The sequence below is a fragment of the Lineus longissimus genome, chromosome 1, assembly GCF_910592395.1.
Source record: "Lineus longissimus chromosome 1, tnLinLong1.2, whole genome shotgun sequence".
Lineage (NCBI taxonomy): Eukaryota > Metazoa > Nemertea > Pilidiophora > Heteronemertea > Lineidae > Lineus > Lineus longissimus.
The window spans coordinates 10,723,516-10,746,406 of NC_088308.1; the positions used below are offsets into that span (position 1 = coordinate 10,723,516).

At 41.5% G+C, this 22,891-nt stretch overlaps 1 protein-coding gene and 1 long non-coding RNA gene across 4 annotated transcripts in view; one reads left to right on the forward strand and one right to left on the reverse strand.

The window, feature by feature from the left end:
• The window catches only part of LOC135488144 (transient receptor potential cation channel subfamily M member-like 2), a 213,998-nt gene that overhangs the window by 57,602 nt on the left and 133,505 nt on the right, over positions 1-22,891 (reverse strand). Inside the window, exons 17-19 of the mRNA XM_064772619.1 lie at positions 20,732-20,846; positions 18,134-18,265; positions 15,290-15,568 (exon numbers count right to left, since the gene is read on the reverse strand). Of these exons, the coding sequence (XP_064628689.1) occupies positions 15,290-15,568; positions 18,134-18,265; positions 20,732-20,846 (526 nt within the window). The remainder of the gene's footprint in view (positions 1-15,289; positions 15,569-18,133; positions 18,266-20,731; positions 20,847-22,891) is intronic.
• On the forward strand, positions 9,176-11,392 carry LOC135488134 (uncharacterized). Of its 3 annotated transcripts, none has more exons than XR_010446933.1 (4): positions 9,176-9,348; positions 10,012-10,075; positions 10,427-10,502; positions 10,710-11,392. It is a non-coding gene; the product is annotated as an uncharacterized LOC135488134 (long non-coding RNA). The 3 variants fall into 3 exon arrangements; XR_010446932.1 differs by lacking the exon at positions 9,176-9,348 and having other exon boundaries at positions 9,825-10,075; positions 10,710-10,780; positions 11,001-11,392; XR_010446931.1 differs by lacking the exon at positions 9,176-9,348 and having other exon boundaries at positions 9,825-10,075.

Here is a 22,891-nt window from a genome sequence, read left to right on the forward strand (position 1 = left end):
GATTCTATTTTTAAACACTGAGTTATCATCGCTACTTTCCATATTACTACCCACCCACTGGATTGGCCTAAGCTCTACCATGGCAACACTCATTACTTATTCATGTGTGTGTACACTAGTGGCACATAGGGAGATAAAAAAACACAACAGGACCATTGCCTCAAAGTTGGACTCAGTTGTAAAAACAGTTGTACATAGAATGGGGAGTGAGAAGTAAAATTGGGTAGTAGGGAACAAATGCAGCTCAGTGGTACAAGAATCGTGAATCGATAGACTGGTGCCTGATCTACAGCTGCCGAAAGAAACGCTATATATCTGTTTTTTAAACTTTTAGTGGTTTTTGGCTCACCTGTGAGCCTTTACAATGACGCAGCGTCCGTCGTCCGTCGTCCGACATGGGTAGCACGTTTCGTAACCGCTGAAGCTATTGAACTCCAACTTGGTACACATGTACCCCTTGGCGACCGCTACTCAGAGACCGAATCGCGACCTCATATGATTCACTGTTTGGCCACCAAGGGGCCAAGCGTCAAAAGTTAAAACATGCATTTTCTCACTTAATACTAGTCCGAAATATTTTTAAAAAATATGGTAGGTACTTCTAGCAATGCTACATCACATATCCTCCGGCTTTTTGATTTGACTTACTTTTCAAGGTCACAGAAGTCAAAGTCTGTCGGCGACACTGCCGTTAGATAATGGCGGCACGTTTTTTAACCACTTTAGCCAGAGATCTCAAGTTTGGCACAAATGTACCCCTGGGTGACTGCTACTTAGAGACCGAATCATGGCGTCATATGATTCATGGTTTGGCAACCAGGGGGCCAAACGTCAAAAGTGAAAATATGTGATTGCTTCCTTATTACTCGTCCGAAAAAAATGAAAAAAATATGGTTGTACTTCTAACAATTGTGCATCATATATCCACCGCGTTATTTTTCCGACCTACTTTTCAAGGCCACAGGATCAAGGTCGTCTGGCGGCACTGCTGATGACCCTGTTTCATGAGATTCAAGACCAGGGTCTGTTCAGCGGCGAAGACCGAGACAAGGAGCTCATCAGATTCTGTTTCCAAAATTTGATTCAGGTAGGCCTACTGGTATAGCTAGTATGATAAATAGGCACTATTATCAGATTCTACCATCTCTCATTCTACACCATTCACAAGTTTTGTGGGGAATACATTTAGTGCCTGTAATCGAATCGGTCTATTTAAATTGGTTTCGGCCAAGGCATTTGCGTCTACGTTTACAGGTAACTGGTCAAACATATAACGATTACCAGTACCGAATACTTTATACCGTATAGCTCTACATTGTATACTATGTGAGAGGTGCCTTACACGAATAAGCGATTTGGGATTTCAAAAAGAAGTTCATCTCCATCACTGCTGTGAAAACAACACAATATTATGGGCGGTTATTTCCGCATAAATAGAGGTTGTCTCAAATAGACATTTTATGTCGTGTTATGACTCGAATAGACGTTTGGTGGCGCTCGTTTTAACGGAGACGTACCTGAAATAAACATATTGTGTCGTATCTCAAATAGACATACACTCAAATAGACGTTTGGTGGCGCTCGTATCTCAAATAAACATATTGTGGCGAATGGGATTTGATGGACGAAACAAAGTTGTCGTTCTTCTAATGCGTGTTTATTAACAGTGCATTGTATTCTGAAATGTGCAGAACAGTCAGTCAATAAAATGATATAAATCTTACATAATATATAAAAGGCAATGAATAGAAATTAATTTACATACAATCTGATCTATTCATACATGTATTATGATATTTAAGATAAACGTACCTGAAGGTTTACGACTTATATTGTTTCGGAACTTTGAAAATGGAAAATACAAATGTGCGGTGTTCTCTGATGACGGATGAATTGAAATTAAAACGTGCCGCTGCTGCGGATGACGCGCACTGTTGAGGAAAGCGTCATCGATGACGCGCGCTGCTGAGGATGCGGAGGCGCAATATGATGGCGCGTTAATTACATGTATGGCGCGAAACAGTTCAGAACAACCCTCCGGGGCGAACAATGATGAGATACATTGTATTGATAATAATTATGCGGAGTCCATTTCCAAGATCACACAGCACTTCTGAACACTGCGTTTCTTTTCACCAGATTTGGTGCTGACCTTTACGTTTCGGACAATATTGTCATCACCGGGGTATACTTCGATTATCTGAGCAACATCCCACTTTCCCCGTGGAATGTTCTGATCTGTCAAGAGAACCACGTCTCCAACCGCAAGTTGACGTTTAGCATTCTGCCATTTGGCACGGCGCATGAGAGTAGAGAGGTACTCCTTGACAAATCGCTTCCAAAACTTCTTGGCAAGAGCTTGCACAAACTCGAAGCGTTTGTGCAGATTTTTCGATTCTACAAACGGCCCTTGTGGAATTTCTGTTGAAGCTCGTCCTATCAGCAGATGGTTAGGAGTAAGAGGACGGAAATCATTGGCATCATCGCTTCCGTATCCAATGGGTCTTGAGTTAACCAGGCATTCCACTTCACTGAAAACAGTTGACATTTCATTCCATGTAAGCGTCTGATCACCCACAGTAATTCTAAGTGCGCTCTTGATCTGCTTGATTAAGCTCTCGTAAAAGCCACCTTGATGGGGACTCAAAGGCGTAATGAATCTCCAATTGATATCATGAAGAACTGCAAATTCTTCCAACTGCTTGCGTCCCTCTTTGGTAAGTTTCCTGAGTTCCTTCTCAGCTCCAATGAAGTTGGTGCCGTTATCCGATATTAATGTCTTTGGCCATCCGCGACGCGAAGCAAATCTGCGAACTGCTTGGAGGAACGATTGAGTCGACAAACTTTCCACTATTTCCAGATGAATAACGCGAGCAGTGGCGCAAGTGAATATCGCGCCCCACGCCTTCATTTTACTGTTGCGACCATATCTCAACATGAACGGGCCGAAGAGATCCACTCCAGTAGTTGTAAATGGCGGTGAGAACAATCGGAGACGACTGGCAGGTAGATCACCCATTAGGGTGCTATGTGGTGGCTGTCTCAGCTTCCGGCAAATCACACAATTCCTCACGGTTTCTCTTGCGAGGTTACGACCTTTGAGAATCCAGTATTTGCTCCTACTCTCGCAGAGAGTACGCTCCGAACCGGGATGCATCAACCGACTGTGGACATCTTCCATCACCAATCTAGATATGTGCCCTGAGGCGGGAAGTAAAACAGGGTGGATCTGGTCATAAGGTAGGCTCGCTTTTCTAAGTCGACCGCCTACTCGGACTACTCCATCTTTCACGAAGGGAGCAAGATCGAGACATCTTGCTTCCCAATTTCCCAGGTCTCTCTGAGCTTGAACAATCCAATAGTTCTCTGCTGCTCTAATCTCTTCTGGTACAAGTGTGCCCTCTCTTGACTCAGCTCGATCCTGTATCCTACACTTCAAGTTGTGGACAAACCGATGACAGAGTGCGGTTACTCTCAAAAGTTTTCCCCATGTCGAAAACTTCTGGCATTCAATCGGCGAGACAACTTTCATTGCTGTGCAGACTGGCTTTGGCTTCTTTCTTTCCTTGTCTTCTGGAGGTACTGAGATCTCTACCTTTGATGGCCAATCCTCCTTTAGATTCAGAAGAAAGGAAGGTCCACTCATCCAACGTCCGACCATTTCCGAAGCTTCCAGTCCACGAGACAGGTCATCAGCCGGGTTTTGTTCTGTTGGGACGTGATTCCAAAGCTCTGGATCCCATGTCGATTGTATTTCGGCCACTAGTACTCCAACAAATGGCTTCAAATCGATGGAATTGGATTTAATCCAGTGAAGAACTATCTTCGAGTCTGACCAGAGGTGAACTTCTGGCTTTTCGCGAAGCTCCGTGTGAATCGTCTTTGCTAGACGAGAACTTACTAACGCCGCCATCAGTTCCAATCTTGGAATAGTGGTTTGACGCAGAGGGGTAACGCGTGCCTTTGCGGCGTAGAGGCGGACGCTTGTAGGACCAGTGAGAGTATTCCAACGCATGTATGCCACGGCACCATATGCTGTGAAGCTTGCATCTCCAAATACGTGCAACTCTGATGATCCACCAATTGCACCTTTCGGCTTTACGCATCTTGGTAGTTGTACTTTCTCAAGCTCCTTGAAGTCTTGGAACAGCTTTGTCCATAGTTCTGTGTAGTCCGGGGGTAGTTCATCATCCCATCCTAAGTTATCTAACCTCCAAATGGCTTGCATCGCAACTTTGGCTCTTATGGTTACAGGTGTTGCCAGCCCAAGGGGATCAAAGAGCATGGACAACCTTGACAAAACTGATCGTTTCGTGAATGTCTGCATCTGCTTCTCTTTCACTTTGAACGTTATCACATCTGCCACTGGGTCCCATAAAACTCCAAGTGTCTTGACGTCCTCTCCACTGAGATTGATGTTTGGGGCAGACTGTTGGTCGTTACTCGTTGTCTTCTGAACAGATGACGGGGCAGAGCAGTACCATTCTTTCACCTTGAATTTCCCATCATTCAAGCTCTCGTCTATGTCCATCATTCGCGTGGTGGCATCTTCAGTGGATGGGCAGGAGTGAATCAGATCATCCATGTATCGATCATTTCGCAGAATCCAGGCGGCCTCGGGATGAATGTCCTGGAACTTCTTTGCAATCTCAAGTATAACGAAGCTCGCCATATCAGGCGATGGCTTATCACCGAAAGTGACTCGAGTCATATGATAGACATCTGGCTCCCTCGTACTATCCAAGTTCCTCCACAGAAAGCGATGCACTTCTGTGTCCTCAGGTTTCAATTTGACTTGAAGGAACATTTTAGAAATGTCAACCACGATTGCGACAAGATCCTCGCGGAAACGAATTTGAACAGCCAGTAGATTCCCCATCAAATTTGGTCCTTTGAGGAGGAAAGAATTCAACGAAACACCTTTGAAGAGGCAGGCGGGATCGAAGACTACACGCAACGGGGTACAGTACTTATTTTCTCAGGTCTGTACATTCCATGATGAGGGAGGTAATAGATAGGTCCAGTAACTGGTTCATCTTCATCGACCTGGACGGCCCATCCATTCTCTAGGTATTGAGAAATGACTTTGTCATACATGACAGCCTTCTCTGGAGTCTTGGCCAGACTTCTTTCCAATGAGGCGAGACGTTTTTCGGCTAGGACACGGTTATCTGGCAAGAGTGAAGGATCCTTCTTCCAAGGTAAACCAATGACATAGCGGTCACCATCTTTATGGCAAGAGCTAGCAAACATGTCCATGGCCTTCTTGTCCTCTCTAGACATCATATCCTCCGGGCAATCACAATTTGGTGCTCTTACACCTATCGTCTCAAAGTTGTACAATCGACTCACATCAGGGTTCTCCTTCCTCACAAAACTGATGGACGTAATGGAGTCGACAGATTTATCTGGGCCGATAACAAACCATCCTAGCATGGTCCTTTTTCCAACTGGCTCGAACGGTAATCCTTGTCTGATCTCCTGTTCTACGTGCAAATGGCTGTATTGTATTCCAAGGATGAGGTCAACTGGGCCTGCCTTGTGAGTGAACTTCAGATCCGAGAGATGACTGAACGAGGATAACCGTGGTCGGTCTAGCGGAGACGCGGTTGCGCAGTGGTAGAGAGTCGGACTCATCATCCGGAGGTCGTGGGTTCGATTCCCGGCTTAATCGTCACTTTGTTTCTCCTACTGATCGAGTTCAAGAATGAGCGCTTTGTAGCTGCTCCTTGCAACCCCAGATTGACTTCTGTGGAGACCAGGATGATGATAGTCCCAAAGCGCTTGAGAATACCCAGCTATTGAGTAATTCGAGCGCTATATAAGCGCCGACTATAATTTATTTGTTTTTTATGCTGACAATCGTGCGATCTATCTCGTGAGCTTCTTTTTCATGCTCCTCACCTCCTGTCAATGGCGCAATCCAAAACTTTAGACGTCGGCTGTTGGTCTGGTTGAGCTGGTCTCCTCCTACAACATAAATCTCTAGTCCATCTTTCTTGCCCTGCAGTCCCAAAGCCTTTGCCAAGTCCTTCCGAATGATGGTGGTAGCTGCTCCACTGTCAATGAGAACATTACCTTCTCGGATTCTACCATCCTCTGATCGGAACTTGACGCGCACAACTGGTAAGATCCCATCTCGATCTAGGGTTGAAACTGCACCACTGGTAGGGGGATTTGTATGGATGAGAGGGTGGTGAGTCTTACTGCAGTTGTTCTTTCCACACTTCTTCTTGGAATTACATTCTCCAAATCGATGACCGCGATTAAGACAACCAAAACACAGACGTTGGTGCTTGACTATTTTCAACCGATCGGCGACAGAGGAATCTGAGAACGTAGGACATTCTGATACGCGATGGTCAGATTCGCAAACATAGCATTTTCGCGGTTTCTTAGGCCCGGAGAACTGAGCGGAATGAACACCTTTGCGGTACACTTTGGTAACTTTACCATCCGATTTGTCACAAGCAAGGTCGCCGAAATCCGGGTCGAAATCGCACGAAATCGCTGATATGCGCAAGATTTGGCAAGGTATCACGCTCGCGTAGTATCGCTGCGGTGGTTTGTTTTCCATTTATGGATCATGTGGTCTGGTAGGCGCCTAACTATCTGACGGAGGCTTTCGGAAGCATTTACATCGGCGAGATAATTTATGCGGTTGAGCGTAGCTAAGCAGTTTACAATGTCAAGCAAAAAGTCGCGAATAGCTTTACCATCAAGAACTTTGGGCCCCTTTACAAGCCTGTCAATGCAACCACGGGCAATTATACTCTTGGAGCCAAATTGCTCTTTTAACATCTTTAAGGCTGTATGGTACATCATACCACTTGTGCCTAGCCCTACAATAGCTCGTTCAGCTTCATCAGTTAAATGCATTCTAAGCTGCATCATACGAGAATCGTCAGTGAGATGCCTTTTATCATGAATATGGATCTTGAGCGAGTCAATGAAATCGACATAGTTCAGTGAGTTACCATTAAACTTGCTAAGCTGAAGAGTGGGTACATCTCTACTTGCTTCTAATCTATACAGGGCATCAGCGACAGACACTTCTCTTGAACTGATAGGAAAGCTAGTTTCCTGAAACTCGATCAATTGATCAACCCATGAATCAAATGCATGGTGTGGGCCTGACATAGAAATATTGGGCCTACTAGTAGTGACACCAGTGCTAGAATCAAAGTTTACAACATTCACACTGACATTTGATATGTTTGAATCAACATTTTCAAGACTTGTACTTGTAGAACTTGCATCACTAACCACATCACTGCCCTGGACAATCGGGCTATCACGACTTGCATCTTGGACCGCGACTTTTGCAGTCTGGCCACCGGTATTGGTCTCTGCTGACCGTTCCTCTGTCACTGGCTGTGTGACCTGGTGATCGCTGGGTGATGAACAGACATAGTTTTCAGTCTTTTCTACAAAGCCATAAAACGAATCCGTTATCTGTTCTTCCCAGTCACTCAATCTATCCTCGTCGACTCCGGGATAGGAAAACATATCTGCATTCACAGAGCAGACCTCGGTAAAATCCTGCTTCAGGACAACCATCTCTTTTTCTAATCTTGACTTAGAAATATCATTACCTGCCATCTTTCCAGACAGCCTGTTTATAGTTCTCGTGACCTTACCGCGCAAGACCTTACGTCTGGCCTTAAGATCCTCGAGGGTAGCTCTGGGAGCTCTCTTGGCGCATGCTTCGCCTCCTGTGGCACATTCATTGCCCTCATTGCTCTCTGGACGAGCCACCTCATCAAAACCGTCGACACCCATTGTTGCATACACCTTCCTTCAGAACTTTGTGGCGAATGGGATTTGATGGACGAAACAGAGTTGTCGTTCTTCTAATGCGTGTTTATTAACAGTGCATTGCATTCTGAAATGTGCAGAACAGTCAGTCAATAAAATGATATGAATCTTACATAATATATAAAAGGCAATGAATAGAAATTAATTTACATACAATCTGATCTATTCATATTCTGATATTTAAGATAAACGTACCTGAAGGTTTACGACTTATATTGTTTCGGAACTTTGAAAATGGAAAATACAAATGTGCGGTGTTCTCTGATGACGGATGAATTGAAATTAAAACGTGCCGCTGCTGCGGATGACGCGCACTGTTGAGGAAAGCGTCATCGATGACGCGCGCTGCTGAGGATGCGGAGGAGCAATATGATGGCGCGTTAATTACATGTATGGCGCGAAACAGTTCAGAACACATATATTGTCGTGTTTTCAGCTTTTTGTTAATAACTCAAATAGACGTTTGGTGTCGCTTTTCCGCAAAAATGGAAGTTCCCCAAATAGACGTTGTGTGGCGCTGGCGTGCGGCAATTCTGGAGCAAGTTTGGAATTGGTTTATCTGCCACGACAATATTATTATTCACAATGTGATCTTATTTCTGTTCCTGAAAAGTTGTTTTCAGTGTATTTTCTCCTTGAAATCGATCACTTCAGGTACTATTACTGTGCATACCTAGCTAAATTAGTGTCTAGTTTCGTCTCTGATGACATTTATTTCGTAAAAATCGCTGTTTTTTTCTAAAAAGGTGTTTTTGTGGTCATTTTGGCTGTTTATTTCGAGGGTGCGGTAGGAGGTCATCGTTCACTCGATAACTCTTTTTAAAATGAAATAAAAGCGTTTTAAGATACATGATATGAATTGATATTAATATTCGTTAAGTGGGATTGTCGGTGGACGTTCATTGTTGAACAGTTGTGCTGGAATTACGAAAATATATCGATATCGTTGAGAGTTCATTCATTAGGGGCCTGCTCTCAATTTTCCTTACAACGCCTCTAGCACTGGGCAATTGCCACCATCTTGAAAAGCAGTGCCGCGGATGGCTATCGCATCGCCACTACGCATGAGAACACGATGGCTGCCCTGCGCTGCATTGATAGTTCGTAATAAATTCACATAAAAACACACCAGAAGATCTCCGATTTTATTTACAAAGATCATATTTTGTTATTTATTGATAAAACTAGCCATTTCACCACAGCAGGTGACACATATTAGGCCTGAATAAGACTTTAGAATTTGAAGTGGTGGTGACGATGCCGATATCCAAGATGGCGGAATTATACCAGTGGTCAAATCTCATCTATTTTGGGTATTTGCATCATTATTTCTTTTTGTGATTGGTGATTTGTAAAATTGAGAATGATTGAAAAATCAGTATTTTTTCACCCAAAGGCATGAGGGAACATTTGATAAGTTTATTGTGATTTAATTGGTAATTTGGTCGACATTTTGACAATTATATTCAGCAATATTTCGATAAATGCGGACCTGCTTCTTCCTCTTTTCGTAGTGTTTCGATAACTCAGGTCAGTTTCACGGCAAAAATAAGTGGTAGTTTTGAATTTCGAATGTGCATTTATTGATGTAACGATAAAGTACATTTCGGAGAATAATTAGTGAAAGTTTCAGTAGGTGTCGATTTTTGTAAAGTAGTGTATAGGCGATGGATTGGCTCAGCCATGTGCTCGTCGTGTCAGCGGGGCGCAAGCCGTCATGGGGGATGTACACTACAATGCACGTGATTGATGGTTGAACATTCACTCTCCTCTCGTTGACAGTGTATTATTGAAATATTTGATTGTGATGATGGTGTATTGTACTAGGCCTTGCATGCTCCCAACGTGTGGCATATTTCACATTGATACTACCAGTATCAATTACAAAAAAATAGATTGTGAGTAACAATAGGCCTACAATCAATGCTACATGTCATGAGGGTGGGAACGGGGAAGGGGGGGGTAACTGTCTCGACGTCCCGTTAGGAAAAAAGGCTAATCCCGTTTCCCAATACGCAATTTTAGCCGAATCGTGACGCAAAACACGGCTTGTCTCGAATCCCGCTAAAATAAGGGTGTCTATCCCGAATCCCGACAGTTATTTTCGGCCCATCCCAGTGTCCCGAAAATACCCGTTCTCCCCCTCATACATAGTAGACCATATTGTCACATTGATGTTTTCTTTCATTACAGTTAGACTTCGAGATCTACATTTTCGACAAAGGCCTGGTGTAACATTATTACGTACTTGATGAAGGTAATATTAACTTCTTCAAATTTGAAGCATGACGTTAATGGAGTACCAGCACAACTTCATTGACTGCTACGTGGCGCTGGTGGAAACTAAGGTATTGCATCGCTCATATCACTTGAAAAAAACATTTACCCTAGTTACGACCAAAGCTGCTTAGCAGAGGGCGATACCTCATCAGGAGCGCCACAATCATATCATTGGTGTGAAAGCATTTGTATGAAGTTTTTCAGTTCTCAATGTGTTCGAAACCTTAATTGTGAATTTGTGCACTTCGAATTCAAATTTACGTCACTACGTTAGTTTGACATCCATTGATGTCACGGTAATTTCACTGTTATGCTGTGCTGCTTTCAGGTTTAATGACACGAATGAGTACAAGTACATTACATTTTTCGACGAAGGCCTTCTGTAATTTCATACGCTTCTTACGGTTAGTATTGATTCATAATTTCTAGTAAAAAAGTTAATTTTGAAAGTGAAAAATATGTTACAATACAATAGACCTGCAAATACCATATACGCAAGTTTTGAACAAATATCACACATATTCCCCAGTTGACTTGTGATGATATTGATAATGGTGGTGGTGGTGTTATCATGTACATGGCTTCTAACGTAGTAAGTGTTTTCTTTTCAGCAACATTCAATAGATTTATTTACTGTATTATCATTTCGACCAAGGCGAATTCGACACTTCAATTACACAAGGTTAGTAACTTTTGTTCACAAAATCCAAATGGAGGCAAATACAGAACAATCAAACTTAGTCATTCCAGTCAGTTACTGAAGCACAGTGAAAACTGTCGGGAGCAGTGCAACTGATGGCATGTCAAACTTCCAGTGACTGTCCCTGTCCATATATTTCAAGACAGTACAAATCTTGTAATCATTTTGTTTATGCAATGTACGTTATTATGTATCATTTCAGCACAATCAAACTTAGTCATTCCAGTCAGTTACTGAAGCACAGCGAAAACTGTCTGAATTAGTGCTGCTGATGGCATGTAATTACTCTACTACCACTACCAGTGACAGTCAATGTCCATATATTTTCAAGTGTGCGAAATTAGTACTCGTCTACTTCTTAGTGTTATTTGAATGCAATGTATGTTATAAAAATATTTTTTCAACACTATATCAACATTCTCATTCCTGTCAGTTTCTGAAAATCAGCTAAAGCAATCGCTACCAATGCAGCTGATAACAGCAATTCTTTTTGTTCCCAATGCCCATCCATGACAATATATTTCACGCATGTGACAATCATGGTATCATCCTGTTTTTTGTGTTCTATTCATGCAATAAATAAATTCAGTATTTTCAAATAATTGGTGCTACAAAACTATTCTCATTATAGATTATTCATATTTTATAAAATGCTGTCATGTCAAATTTTGTGTCCTATAAATCATTATGAAGTCGGCATTTTATGCAATGTATGTTATAAAAATATTTTTTCAACACTATATCAACATTCTCATTCCTGTCAGTTTCTGAAAATCAGCTAAAGCAATCGCTACCAATGCAGCTGATAACAGCAATTCTTTTTGTTCCCAATGCCCATCCATGACAATATATTTCACGCATGTGACAATCATGGTATCATCCTGTTTTTTGTGTTCTATTCATGCAATAAATAAATTCAGTATTTTCAAATCATTGGTGCTACAAAACTATTCTCATTATAGATTATTCATATTTTATAAAATGCTGTCATGTCAAATTTTGTGTCCTATAAATCATTATGAAGTCGGCATTTTATATACAACTTTTGTACTCCTAAATAAACATACAAATCTTGTTTTATGTAAACTTTGTACATGTGACCCGTCACAGCAAAACCAGGCGCATGTCGCTCTGAGCTTGGCAGGTTGAGACGGACTGTTTGTTCATTTATCTATTGTCTGCCTTTTGTAAAATATGAGCACATCAATTTCTTCCATTATCTCCTGGTGTCATTTAGGCTCATCTTCTGTGCGACATGTACCTGGTTTTGCTGTGACGGGTCACATATTCTATAGATATACAACACTCTAATGTCACAATGCCTCTCTCACTCGCTTTTATAGAGCAAGATGTATGAATAAACATGACACACCAACTATGTACAAAATTGGTAACAAACTGCACCATTTGTCAGTACACCACATGAAATACAGAGATATGTCTTAATTCTAATCTTTCATTAGCGACACCATTTCTTACCCGAGTGCCTCCTTCATTCATACATCTTGTACTTTAACTCGAGATACCCATCTTTGAATATTTTTAGTATACCAAGTACTACAATGTCAATGTATTGAAGTCATGTTCTTGTAGTGTTATTGGCTTTCTATTATCTTGTCAAAATACCACTTGGTTCTCGCAAAATCTCAATAAAAACAAATGCTATTGCATGTATTGCATATTCTAACAGCTATCCACTGTATCGATTTATCCATCATCTGTACTATTTGTCACAAAAATGTTATATTATGTAAATCATATTTCATTACATAATGCACACTGCCAAGTACTGCTGAACCATTTATATGTCATTTAAATAAATAATTTTCAACTTTTTAAAACCGTCTTATAGTACTGTTCTTGTCACTTAGCTGAACCTATTGCTCTATAGCATGAAATTTCCAGAAATGCCCCAGGGACTGAAAAGTGCTGTTTTAACAGAGAGGTGTCCTAAACTGAGAAGTCGAGTTGAATGGAAACAACCAATTTGGAACCAAAAACTACTGTCCTTATTAAAGAGGTTGTCCTCAATAGGAAGGTGTCCACAAAAAGTAGGTCCACTGTATATGAAAGTACAAACCCTGGTACATGTAGTGACATCATCTACTCCTCGATGTGGACACCTGCAAATGCAGCGACAATGTCACATCAGTTATTTAATTCATCGTCCTTTGTGCAGATGGCACCACCCATCAAGCATGTTGGTGACGAATAGTGTCGCAGCATTTCGTCACCGAGCTTACACGAAAATGCACTGTCATTCATTCAGCCATAAGTGTAAGACTGTAGGGTTGTTTCTAACCAAAACATGTTCGAAATGTGTCAAGCATTCGGAACACCCAAAGACTGATTAGAGAAGTCAAAATTGAATGGAAACAACCAATTTGGGACCAAAACTAGTGTCCTTATTGGAAAGGTTGTCTTTAATAGAGAGGTGTCTACTAACGGAGGTTCCACTGTATATAATGTAGGAACCCTGGTTGTGACATTGTCCACTCCTCCAGCTGCACACCACCAAATCCACAACAATGTCACACCAGTTATTTAGTTCATCATGCTTATGGTCATTGTACTTTCATCTTATGTAAAATGTAACTTTTTACACGGTTTCAATAAACGATTTGTAATTTGTAAATTATAAATTTCACTAATAATTTGACGCCGCCAATTCCACTGGTCTTCGAAATACGTAAGCTACACTGTTGACGACTATGACACTCCTCACAAACCACATTGTGAATCAGACGCCGATAGGCTTGTTGTCATTGCTCTAAGCAGTGCACATGGCTATTTGCGCGCGTATCTAAGGAAAATCGAGACTTAATACCATTTCATTTTAATTGTAATTGGATTGTCAGTGTATTTAGCTATGGCAGAAGAAGAGAGAAACAAGTACATCAAATGTACATGCAATACATGCAATAGCGCCGCCGCTTACCGCAATGATAATGTCAATATCGCTGTCTCCGTCATTAAAATTGATTCCAGCGCCACACAACGTCTATTTGGGAACTTCCATTTTTGCGGAAACGCGCCACCAAACGTCTATTAATTTGAATTATACACAAAAATCAGAAAACACGACAATATATGTTTATTTGAGATACGAGCGCCACCAAACGTCTATTTGAGTGTATGTCTATTTGAAAAGCGCCACCAAACGTCTATTTGAGTCATAACACGACATAAAATGTCTATTTGAGACAACCTCTGTTTATGCGGAAATAACCGCCCATACAATATCTTTCTTGCTGCTTTCAGAAAGAACTGGATGAAGTTCGCCATCTGTGGAATGTACATAGAATCCGACGCTACAGGAACATGACTGTTCACCATGGTAAACCATTTATCCTCCATTCACTCCCAGAGAGAGTAGGTTGCGGGGACTATTTGTGTGCGATTGAAGATGCCGAGAAGATTCGACTCTGCAGAGAGGAGTGTATCTTCAAATCAGACTTTCCATGTGACGAAGACATGTTCGAACTGTGCAGCATTCTTATGGCTGAGAATGGACTTGTACGCCCTAATGACGCAGACGAAGCACTCCACCTTTACGTCAACCTGAGGAACGAACTTGTTACCACATACATGCTGTAGAGTGCTTCATTAGTCCTATTAAGTTGATTTCGGTTGGCGATTAGTGGTTTTTAATTGATTGGTCATTGGGGTAAGGGGTCCATACACCATTAAACATCAATGCGCTATAAAGGGACTCAAATCAAATTGAGTCCTTGGCCCATGGTATGATGCGTTGACGAAAGATTGGCAGTATGATAATGTGCATATTGTACAAGTAAGTGTCTCTTTTTATCAGAGACAAAATAAGAATATGATGTATGTACGGTGTACTTTCGATACAGGGCCATGATGAGTGGTTTGATTTCTCCTCGCTCAGTTGTACTAAAGCTTGCAATAGGATTCTGTAGGGAAGTTTTCTGGCATTTATTCTGACAAATCTTCACTGAAATGAAGTTAACATAGTTAAGAGTCGAGTGTTCTTGGGAGAGTCGCGATAGCAGATGATCCTCACGGGCAGTTAAGAGGGTTGCGTGTTCAACTCTCGTAGTGTATGAACATGAAGGACAAATACATCTTGTGGTCGAAAACTGAAGACCTCATTTTATTTTATTTCTATAAAAAGGAACTTTCAATTCTGTCGAACCATGACGGCATTTTGGTAATCGGCGTGATGGAAATTGACCTTGGTACTTAGCAGGCGCCATCTTAAATCACCAGTCAATAAAATCGCTCCATCGCTATGAACTCGGTTGGAGGGAGGGGGCTGGCAGTGAAGAGGTGACGTGACTGGAAATGGCGCTTGGTAATTAAAGTACCGAAGTCGGGATCCCGAGTTAGTATGTCAGGATCCCGAGTTAGTAAGTCGGGATCCCGAGTTAGTATGTCGGGATCCCGAGATAAAAAAATATTGTTCGTTGTCTGAAAAAAATTATTACAATGTCCTATACCAGCCACCGTAAGATGTTTACTTACCATGTGAAATATTAGCTGGACCTTTGATCCAACCTCTTTGAATGCATAGAAGGTTTGCAGAAAACGAAAGAAGAAGCCGGCCAGTGTGATAGCAAAGGCATTCCGAGCGTGTTGGAAGTTCTGTTCATCTACTGTCAGTCGAATTATCAGGCACAGAGGGGAGAAAACAACATAGAGGAGCCAATCGTATCGATTCCATTTGTCGTGCCACCAGATCAGCGGTACTTTACTAATAAGTGGACCTTGCCGAATAGTGTCATTGTCTGCTGAGGTGTATATCTAAAACAAGAACTGAGATGAAGCGTGTTGATTCTCAACAAGTTAGGACAGCTCTGGGTGACTCAGAACGTGTGAAAAGGGGCTTTACTCCAAGGTACAATCAAAAGCACATTCAATGTGTTTTTGCCGTACAATCCATATTCTGACACCGTATATCAATGAAACGGCCAGGGGCTATTGTGCTCACCGTATATATATTTGATGGTTAGGAATTCATCCTGGTTAAGCAACAGCTTACACGTATATTATATTGGTCAAACCGAAGTCGGAATGTGATGTCATGTGATGTATCATTGCATGGAGTACCTACCATAAAAATACCAACGAAAACGTGTCACTCATAAGAGTGATATCACACTTTTTAGGTTTCCACTTCTGGCCCCTTGGTGGCCAAGTCAAGAATCAGATCAGATAGAAATTCGGTGTCGGAGGTAAGATGATATGGAGAGTCATGTGTACCAAATTTCAAGTTCATAGCTTTAGCGGTTAAGAAACGTGCCATAGTTACACTCAAACTGACAATTTGCGCCATTTGACCTATGTGACCTTGAAAATTAGGTCAAATCAAAAACCCGTAGGATATGTGATGTACCCCTGCTAGGAGTACCTACCATAAAAATATCACTGAAAACAAGTCACTGTTAAGCGAGATATTGCACTTTTTACCTTTTTAGCTCACCTCTTAGCAGAGGTGAGCTTATCCCATACCGTGGCGTCCGTCGTCCGTCGTCGTCGTCGTCGTCGTCGTCGTCGTCGTCGTCGTCGTCGTCGTCGTCCGTCGTCGTCCGTCGTCCGTTAGCAGGGCACGTTTCGTAACTGTTAGAGCTATTGAGTTGAAACTTGGTACACATGTACCCTTATTTAATGACACCTGGGAGACCAAGTTTCGGTCCGATTCGTTTCATGGTTTGGCCACCAGGGGGCCAAACGTTAAAAGTGAAAATATGCAATATCTCCCTTAATAGTAGTCGGGAAATTTTGAAAAGAATATGGTAGGTACTTCTGGCAAAGGTGCATCATATATCCTCCGGGTTTTTGATTTGACCTCCTTTTCAAGGTCACAGAGGTCAAATGGTGTAAATCGGCCGTTAGGATGTAACGATGGCACGTTTCTAAACTGCAATGACTATTGATACCAAATTTGGTACACATTTACCCCTTAGTCAGGTGATCTCAGGGACCGAAGTTTGGTCCAATATGATTCACCACTTGACCACCAGGGGGCAAAATCCAAAAACCTTAAAAATGTGATTATTCCTTAACTTCTTGCCCGATTGCCACCAATTTGATATCATGGGTACATCTAACCACCATACAGTATATGTCACACAGGTTTTTAATTTGACCTTCTTGTCAAGGTCACAGAGGTCAAATGGCGTAAATTCGCCGTCAGGCCGTAACTATGGCACGTTTCTTAACTGCAATGACTATTGATCACAAATTAAGTACACATGTACCCCTTGGTCAGGTGATCTCAGGTACCGAAGTTTGGTGCGATCTGATTTGCCGTTTGGCCTCCAGGGAGAGGGGGCCAAATCTTAAATTCTTCAAAATGCCATTATTCCTAGTAATGACTTGCCCGATTGGCACCAATTTTATATCATAGGTACATCTAATTCTAACAACCATTCAATGTGTCACCCGGGTCTTCTTTGATTTGACCTACTTTTCAAGGTCACAGAGGTCGAATGTACTGTAAATTGGCCATTTTGGGGAAATTGTAATTGCTTGGACCTACATCAAACCTAACACTACATGACACAATACCATGCTCTTTATCCATCTTTCCTCCACATGAGGTGAGCACAATGGCCCTGGCCATTTCATTTAGTTTTGACCCCCAGGTTGCCAAGTCTAGAATCAGATCAGACCGAAAATCTGTGTCAGAGGTCATATGACGTAGGAAGTCATGTGCACCAAATTTCAAGTTCGTAGCTTTAGCGGTTAAGAAACGTGCCATAGTTACATTTGACCTATGTGACCTTGAAAATTAGGTCAAGTCAAAAACCCGTATGATTTGTGATGTATCCTTGCTAGGAGAACCTACCATAAAAAACTTATCGAAAACGAGTCACTAATAAGAGAGATATCACACTTATTATGTTTTCACTTCTGGCCCCCTGGTAGCCAAGTCAAGAGTTAGATCGGACAGAAATTCACTGTCAGAGGTCTCCTGACCTGGGAGGTCTTGTGTACAAAGTTTCAAGTTCATAGTTCTAGCGGTTAAGAAACATGCCACTGTTTTTTAAAACAGGATACAGACGACGACGGCGGACGACGACGAACACAGCGGTGTTGTAAAGACTCCCCTACGGTGAGCCAAAAAGTTATCCCATTCAAATGACCTAGTTTAATGCGGTTGATCACGAGAACGGTCCTAAATTTTGGAATTTGTATCAGTCTAAATATGAGAGGAACAATAATATTATTTTCATCGTAAAACCAACCATTATCAATAAGGTTTGGTGTAGTGCCTCCTCTGTGACACTGCACTAGGAAGTATCTAACTATGTCGAACAATTCTTGTCTGCTTTCCTATATCAAAGAGAAGGAAGGTTCTTATACCTGTCTGCATTCCTCAACAAGAAAAAGCAGAATCCAAAACCACACAATCAACTCAGGTACAGGCGGGAATCCTGGATGAAGGTTTGTTAGGCAGGTATAACTGAATAGTCCCAGGAACACCAAGTAAGACACCTGAAACATGCAACAATTACATACAATTGAAATCAACGCAGTAGTGATCTCTCTGCATAGAGTTGTAAAAATAGGGGGTTTTTCTTGATAAATCGTTCCAATGAAAATAGTGGCAGGTATGGATGAAGATAGTAATCATTAAGAACGATTCTTTTGCGTGGTAGACGAACTTCTGTTCGCAAGTGTACATTGAATACTAAGGGTTTTGTGACCGGTGGCCATTTGGGTACACATTTTTGAGAACATGGTGCCAATATCTGCTGTCTCGTGCATTGTCTTAGCACTTTAATACCCGAATGCTCGCAAGCAAAGTAATAAATTATTAAGGGCATAGGAGGTATGCATACACATTTTGCGGTAGAATCTTGCCTTTGGAGCATGCTGCATATTTTATTGTATTTTTTGTCCATGTATTTCACAACACCTTTCGAAAGCAGTTATGCGCCCAAAATACGCCCAAAATAACCAACAAGCACTGCACCTTCTGTGCATATTTTTCATAAATATCCCGGAATTGCCGTACAAAAGGATAAAGGAACAAATAAATTCATTGGCAGAAAAGTAGCCAAATTCTGACTTCCATAAATGCAATATGGCTTCTGATAACATAACTCTTAAAGCTGACGGGTCAAATATACATTTCCGAGTAAGACCGAAGGCGTGCTCTCTTGAATGTTCGTGATGTACATTTGCAACTTCCATATAATATACCCATTACCCCCAGTGCACGAATCGAAAGCGAGGCATTATCTGCAGACACCGTAGGGTTCACATCGAGGGAGAGCGACCAGAGATCAGTGTATAAAACATTTAGGCGAAAAGTCTGAACTCGATCCAAATCTCTGGACGCTTTCACTTGATGTGCACCCTACTGTGTCTGCAGAGAATGCAACGCTTTCTATTCGTGCGCTGGCGGTAATGGGTATATTCAGTAGAAGATCCAAATGCACACTACGAACATTCCCGAGAGCTCGGGTTCGGCCTTACTCGGGAATTAATATTTGACCCCTCTGCTTTAAGAGGCAGAGTTACTGAGTGAATTGAGCAATGACGCCTGGGTAAACGAGGCCGTTAAAAGTCGCCCCATAGAAGTCTCAATAACCACCAATACCGACTAAGCCTAAACCCAGCGTGACCAAAGTTTTCCAGAAATTTTCACGCCCACATTTTACTCGGCATGAATGTGCAAATGATTCGGCTCCTTTTATTGCCGTGTATAATCGAATAATAATTAGCAACTAGCAATTACCCGCGCTCCGCACGGAGTTTTGGGCCATGGAGTGTTCGGTAAAGCTGCTTGATATTTTGTTGGGGGCGTGCTGGTTTTGGTGGAAAGATCGGAATAACCAACAGAGGGAAACAGTTATATTTCATATTGATAATAATTTGGCCTTTATTTGCCCCTTTAAAAGAACAATATATACTGGCTATTTACAAATATGCTGATGAGATACTTTTAACTGAAACAACTTCTCCCTGAAAATGTATGACCGAAAGTTCAAAAGGGTGTTCCATATAGTCCTGTTGGGATGTTAAGGTTCGGAGGAGGATAGCAACTGCACCCAATTTCACCATGAGACGAACGGTTGGCATTAAATCACACGTGAAAAATCCAATGGGATTGTCCTGTTACGTTTTATAATCAGAACTGACCTGTATGCACTCGAATACGTTTTGGAAAAGACCTGCAACCAGCTTATGAGCATGTCGTTGATTTTGAGGATCAAGTCGTGTGTTGGCGATCGTTTTGGGGTATATAGGCCTATGTTCGATCAAATCCCCTCGACAAATCTGTTATGTTTGCATCGACAATCTGGGCATTTTCTAGTATAATGTGACATTCCGATGGGATTTGAATAGAATCTGTGAACATGGTGGGACTAAATTATGAAGTTTCCGTTATATTGTGTATGTACTTTAGTTGTCCGTTTCAGAGTTGTAGTAACCAATTGGCGTATTGGTGTTGGTTGAGGCTGGGAATCTATATAATACATTAGTTTATTTTTTTTAAATAAATAGTAGACCTAGCTGAGTGGCTTCCCAGGTAAATCTAAATTCACATACGAAAAATTAGGAGATTCCATCCACGGGTTAAGGCGGTGATAGACTAGACATAAAATACTTTTTCCAGTTCTAGTATATAGATTATTTACATCTTGATCACATTTTGAACGTGTTTGGAAGAAGGTTCCTCCCCTCTGCCTTAATTTCCGGCAGTCTTGATCGGGCACTGTAATTAGTCGAAGGTCAATATAATTTTAGCGCTCTATAAAAATTGTGACCCGTCACAGCAAAACCAGTCGCATGAGCCTGAATGATAATGGAAGAAATTGATGTGCTCATATTTCACAAAAGGCAGACAATAGAGAAATGAACAAACAGTCCGTCTCAACCTGCCAAGCTCAGTAGAGCGACATGCTCCTGGTTTTGCTGTGACGGGTCACATTCATGCTAACAAATACTTACTGTATGGGCATAATACTTGGTAATGGGAGCAGTGTAGAAATGTACGTATGCAAGGGTGAAATGGACAGTAGATAAATCTTTCCAATCGTATCCAACAGGATACGCCCACTTTGATCTGGAAGAAAAAGTATACGTATCAATTCTATAGACTTCATGTATGAGCACCAGTCATTGCTAGTGGAGGCCTTTTAGTTTCGGACAATAATTCACCGAGGTTTTCGAGGTTTCACAGAGTGGGTCTGTACAAGTAAAAATTCCTTTGTGAATATACACATATATACCGCGTATATTTTTTTTTCATTTAAAGCTACCTCACATATTTATTTTAAATTCAAAAAATTCCTTGAGGTCGATCTATATCTATGCGTGGCGCAAAACTGCCCAACTTCAACTCGTGAAAGTTCATTGATAACAATGATTCAAAAACAATTATGGTGCGGTACGTTACGTATTAACTTTCCCCTAAATAACTATATCGTATTTCTGGATTACCCAGAAAAATGACTTTTTTGGAAAGGCCAAAAAATCACCTTGATCAATTTTATGTCTACATGCTATGTCGCATCGAAGCATACCCTGTTGTAAAGAACGCAGCCATTCCTAGCGCATGTCCGTATAACCGTCGATTATTAAAAAAAATATATAATAATGCTTATAATTAACAAAGTATAAGTTTTACACCACATAATTTCTCTATTTCGGAAATTTCGCGGAAATCTACTTGAAAAACCCAAAATCCGCGATTATACGGACAAGCTCCAGTTGGCTAACAGCACATTTCCATTTTCAAAATTATAAAAAAAGTGGATAAAAACTGCTTGACATTTTGAAACTTTATCATTCACGTCGGTTTGTTCACTATTTACAACACGAGCACACTCCTTGTGCGTTTCGAAATATTATGCGCAAATCAGGCGACCATTGAAAACCAAGGCCTAAAATTGCTGTCACATTTCAGGGTTGCGGTTAGGCATCAATAACAGTTCCCCGAGCGTTGCCTAAAATCGGCGAACAGGGTCTGGGCAATTGTGGTTCATTATGTTACACTCCAATGAAACAAGTTGAAATAAATCACTCTACAATATACGGCCGGTTGTGCTACGTCGTTTACCGTTGAAGTATGTTGATGAACCGCCAGTAGAACTAACATTGAGCGATGCATTGCAATTATTTGAGTTGCAATGTATGGCTCCGTTTGCGATTGGTTTACAATATTGCAAATCGTTGCAAGTGACTGCAACTACTAGTTGAGGTGTTCTCTGGTTCAAACGAATCGCTCAGTGAGCGGCGAGCATACCGGAGTATGATCAGCGGACGATTGCGTCATGTAAGGTGATTACGCCGAAACCGTTTCGTGAAGTTATGTAAGCCCAGCTTCGTTTTAGTAAGTCGTCCCCCCGACTTACTAAGCCGTCATCCCAAAATAATAAAAATGACGGCATAATGTAAGAAAAAAATTTTTATTGAAAAACATTTGAGATAATGAAAATGACACAATTTTTGTCCGTTTTCGTCAGTCGTCCCCCCGAGTTAATAAATCGTGCCGCTCAGAATTTTTTTTTTCGATGTCCTTTTACAGCTGGCCACCGTACATTACCTATTGAAAACTTATAGAATAATTCATGATATGACAGTCCGTGGGCTTTAGGGGCTTGCCTGGCGAACAGCCCCCCCCCCCCCCCCCCCCCAACCGGAACTGATGAAACTCGGCTGATAGTGTAATACGTATTATGTTCAAATTTTCAAAATTTCAAACTTTCAAAATTTCAAAATTTCAAAAATAGTCATGAATTAATGAAAGACCCCATCAAATGCTCGTCAAAATGATCGTCCCGGTAAATACTATCAAAATATGTTGACATATGCAAATCCTGTAAATAACGAACTTAGGAGAGGTCACAAGGTCACAGCTTTTGGACGGTTCTTTAAGTCCAACAAACTCAGCCAATACTACCCTTGACATGCAAACAATTTTTGTTAACCAGACTGAAGGTGCTTTTTTATACTTGTAGACATCGTCTTGCATCTTTCAACAATGCATATTGGATTGTTTTCGATGTACTCGTATCCGGTTCTGCAGCAAACAACAGTAGGTCAACCGCCAAAAAGGGAGCAAAATCGTGCTCCTTGGGTAAAATCATGATAGTTCTCATATGTTGA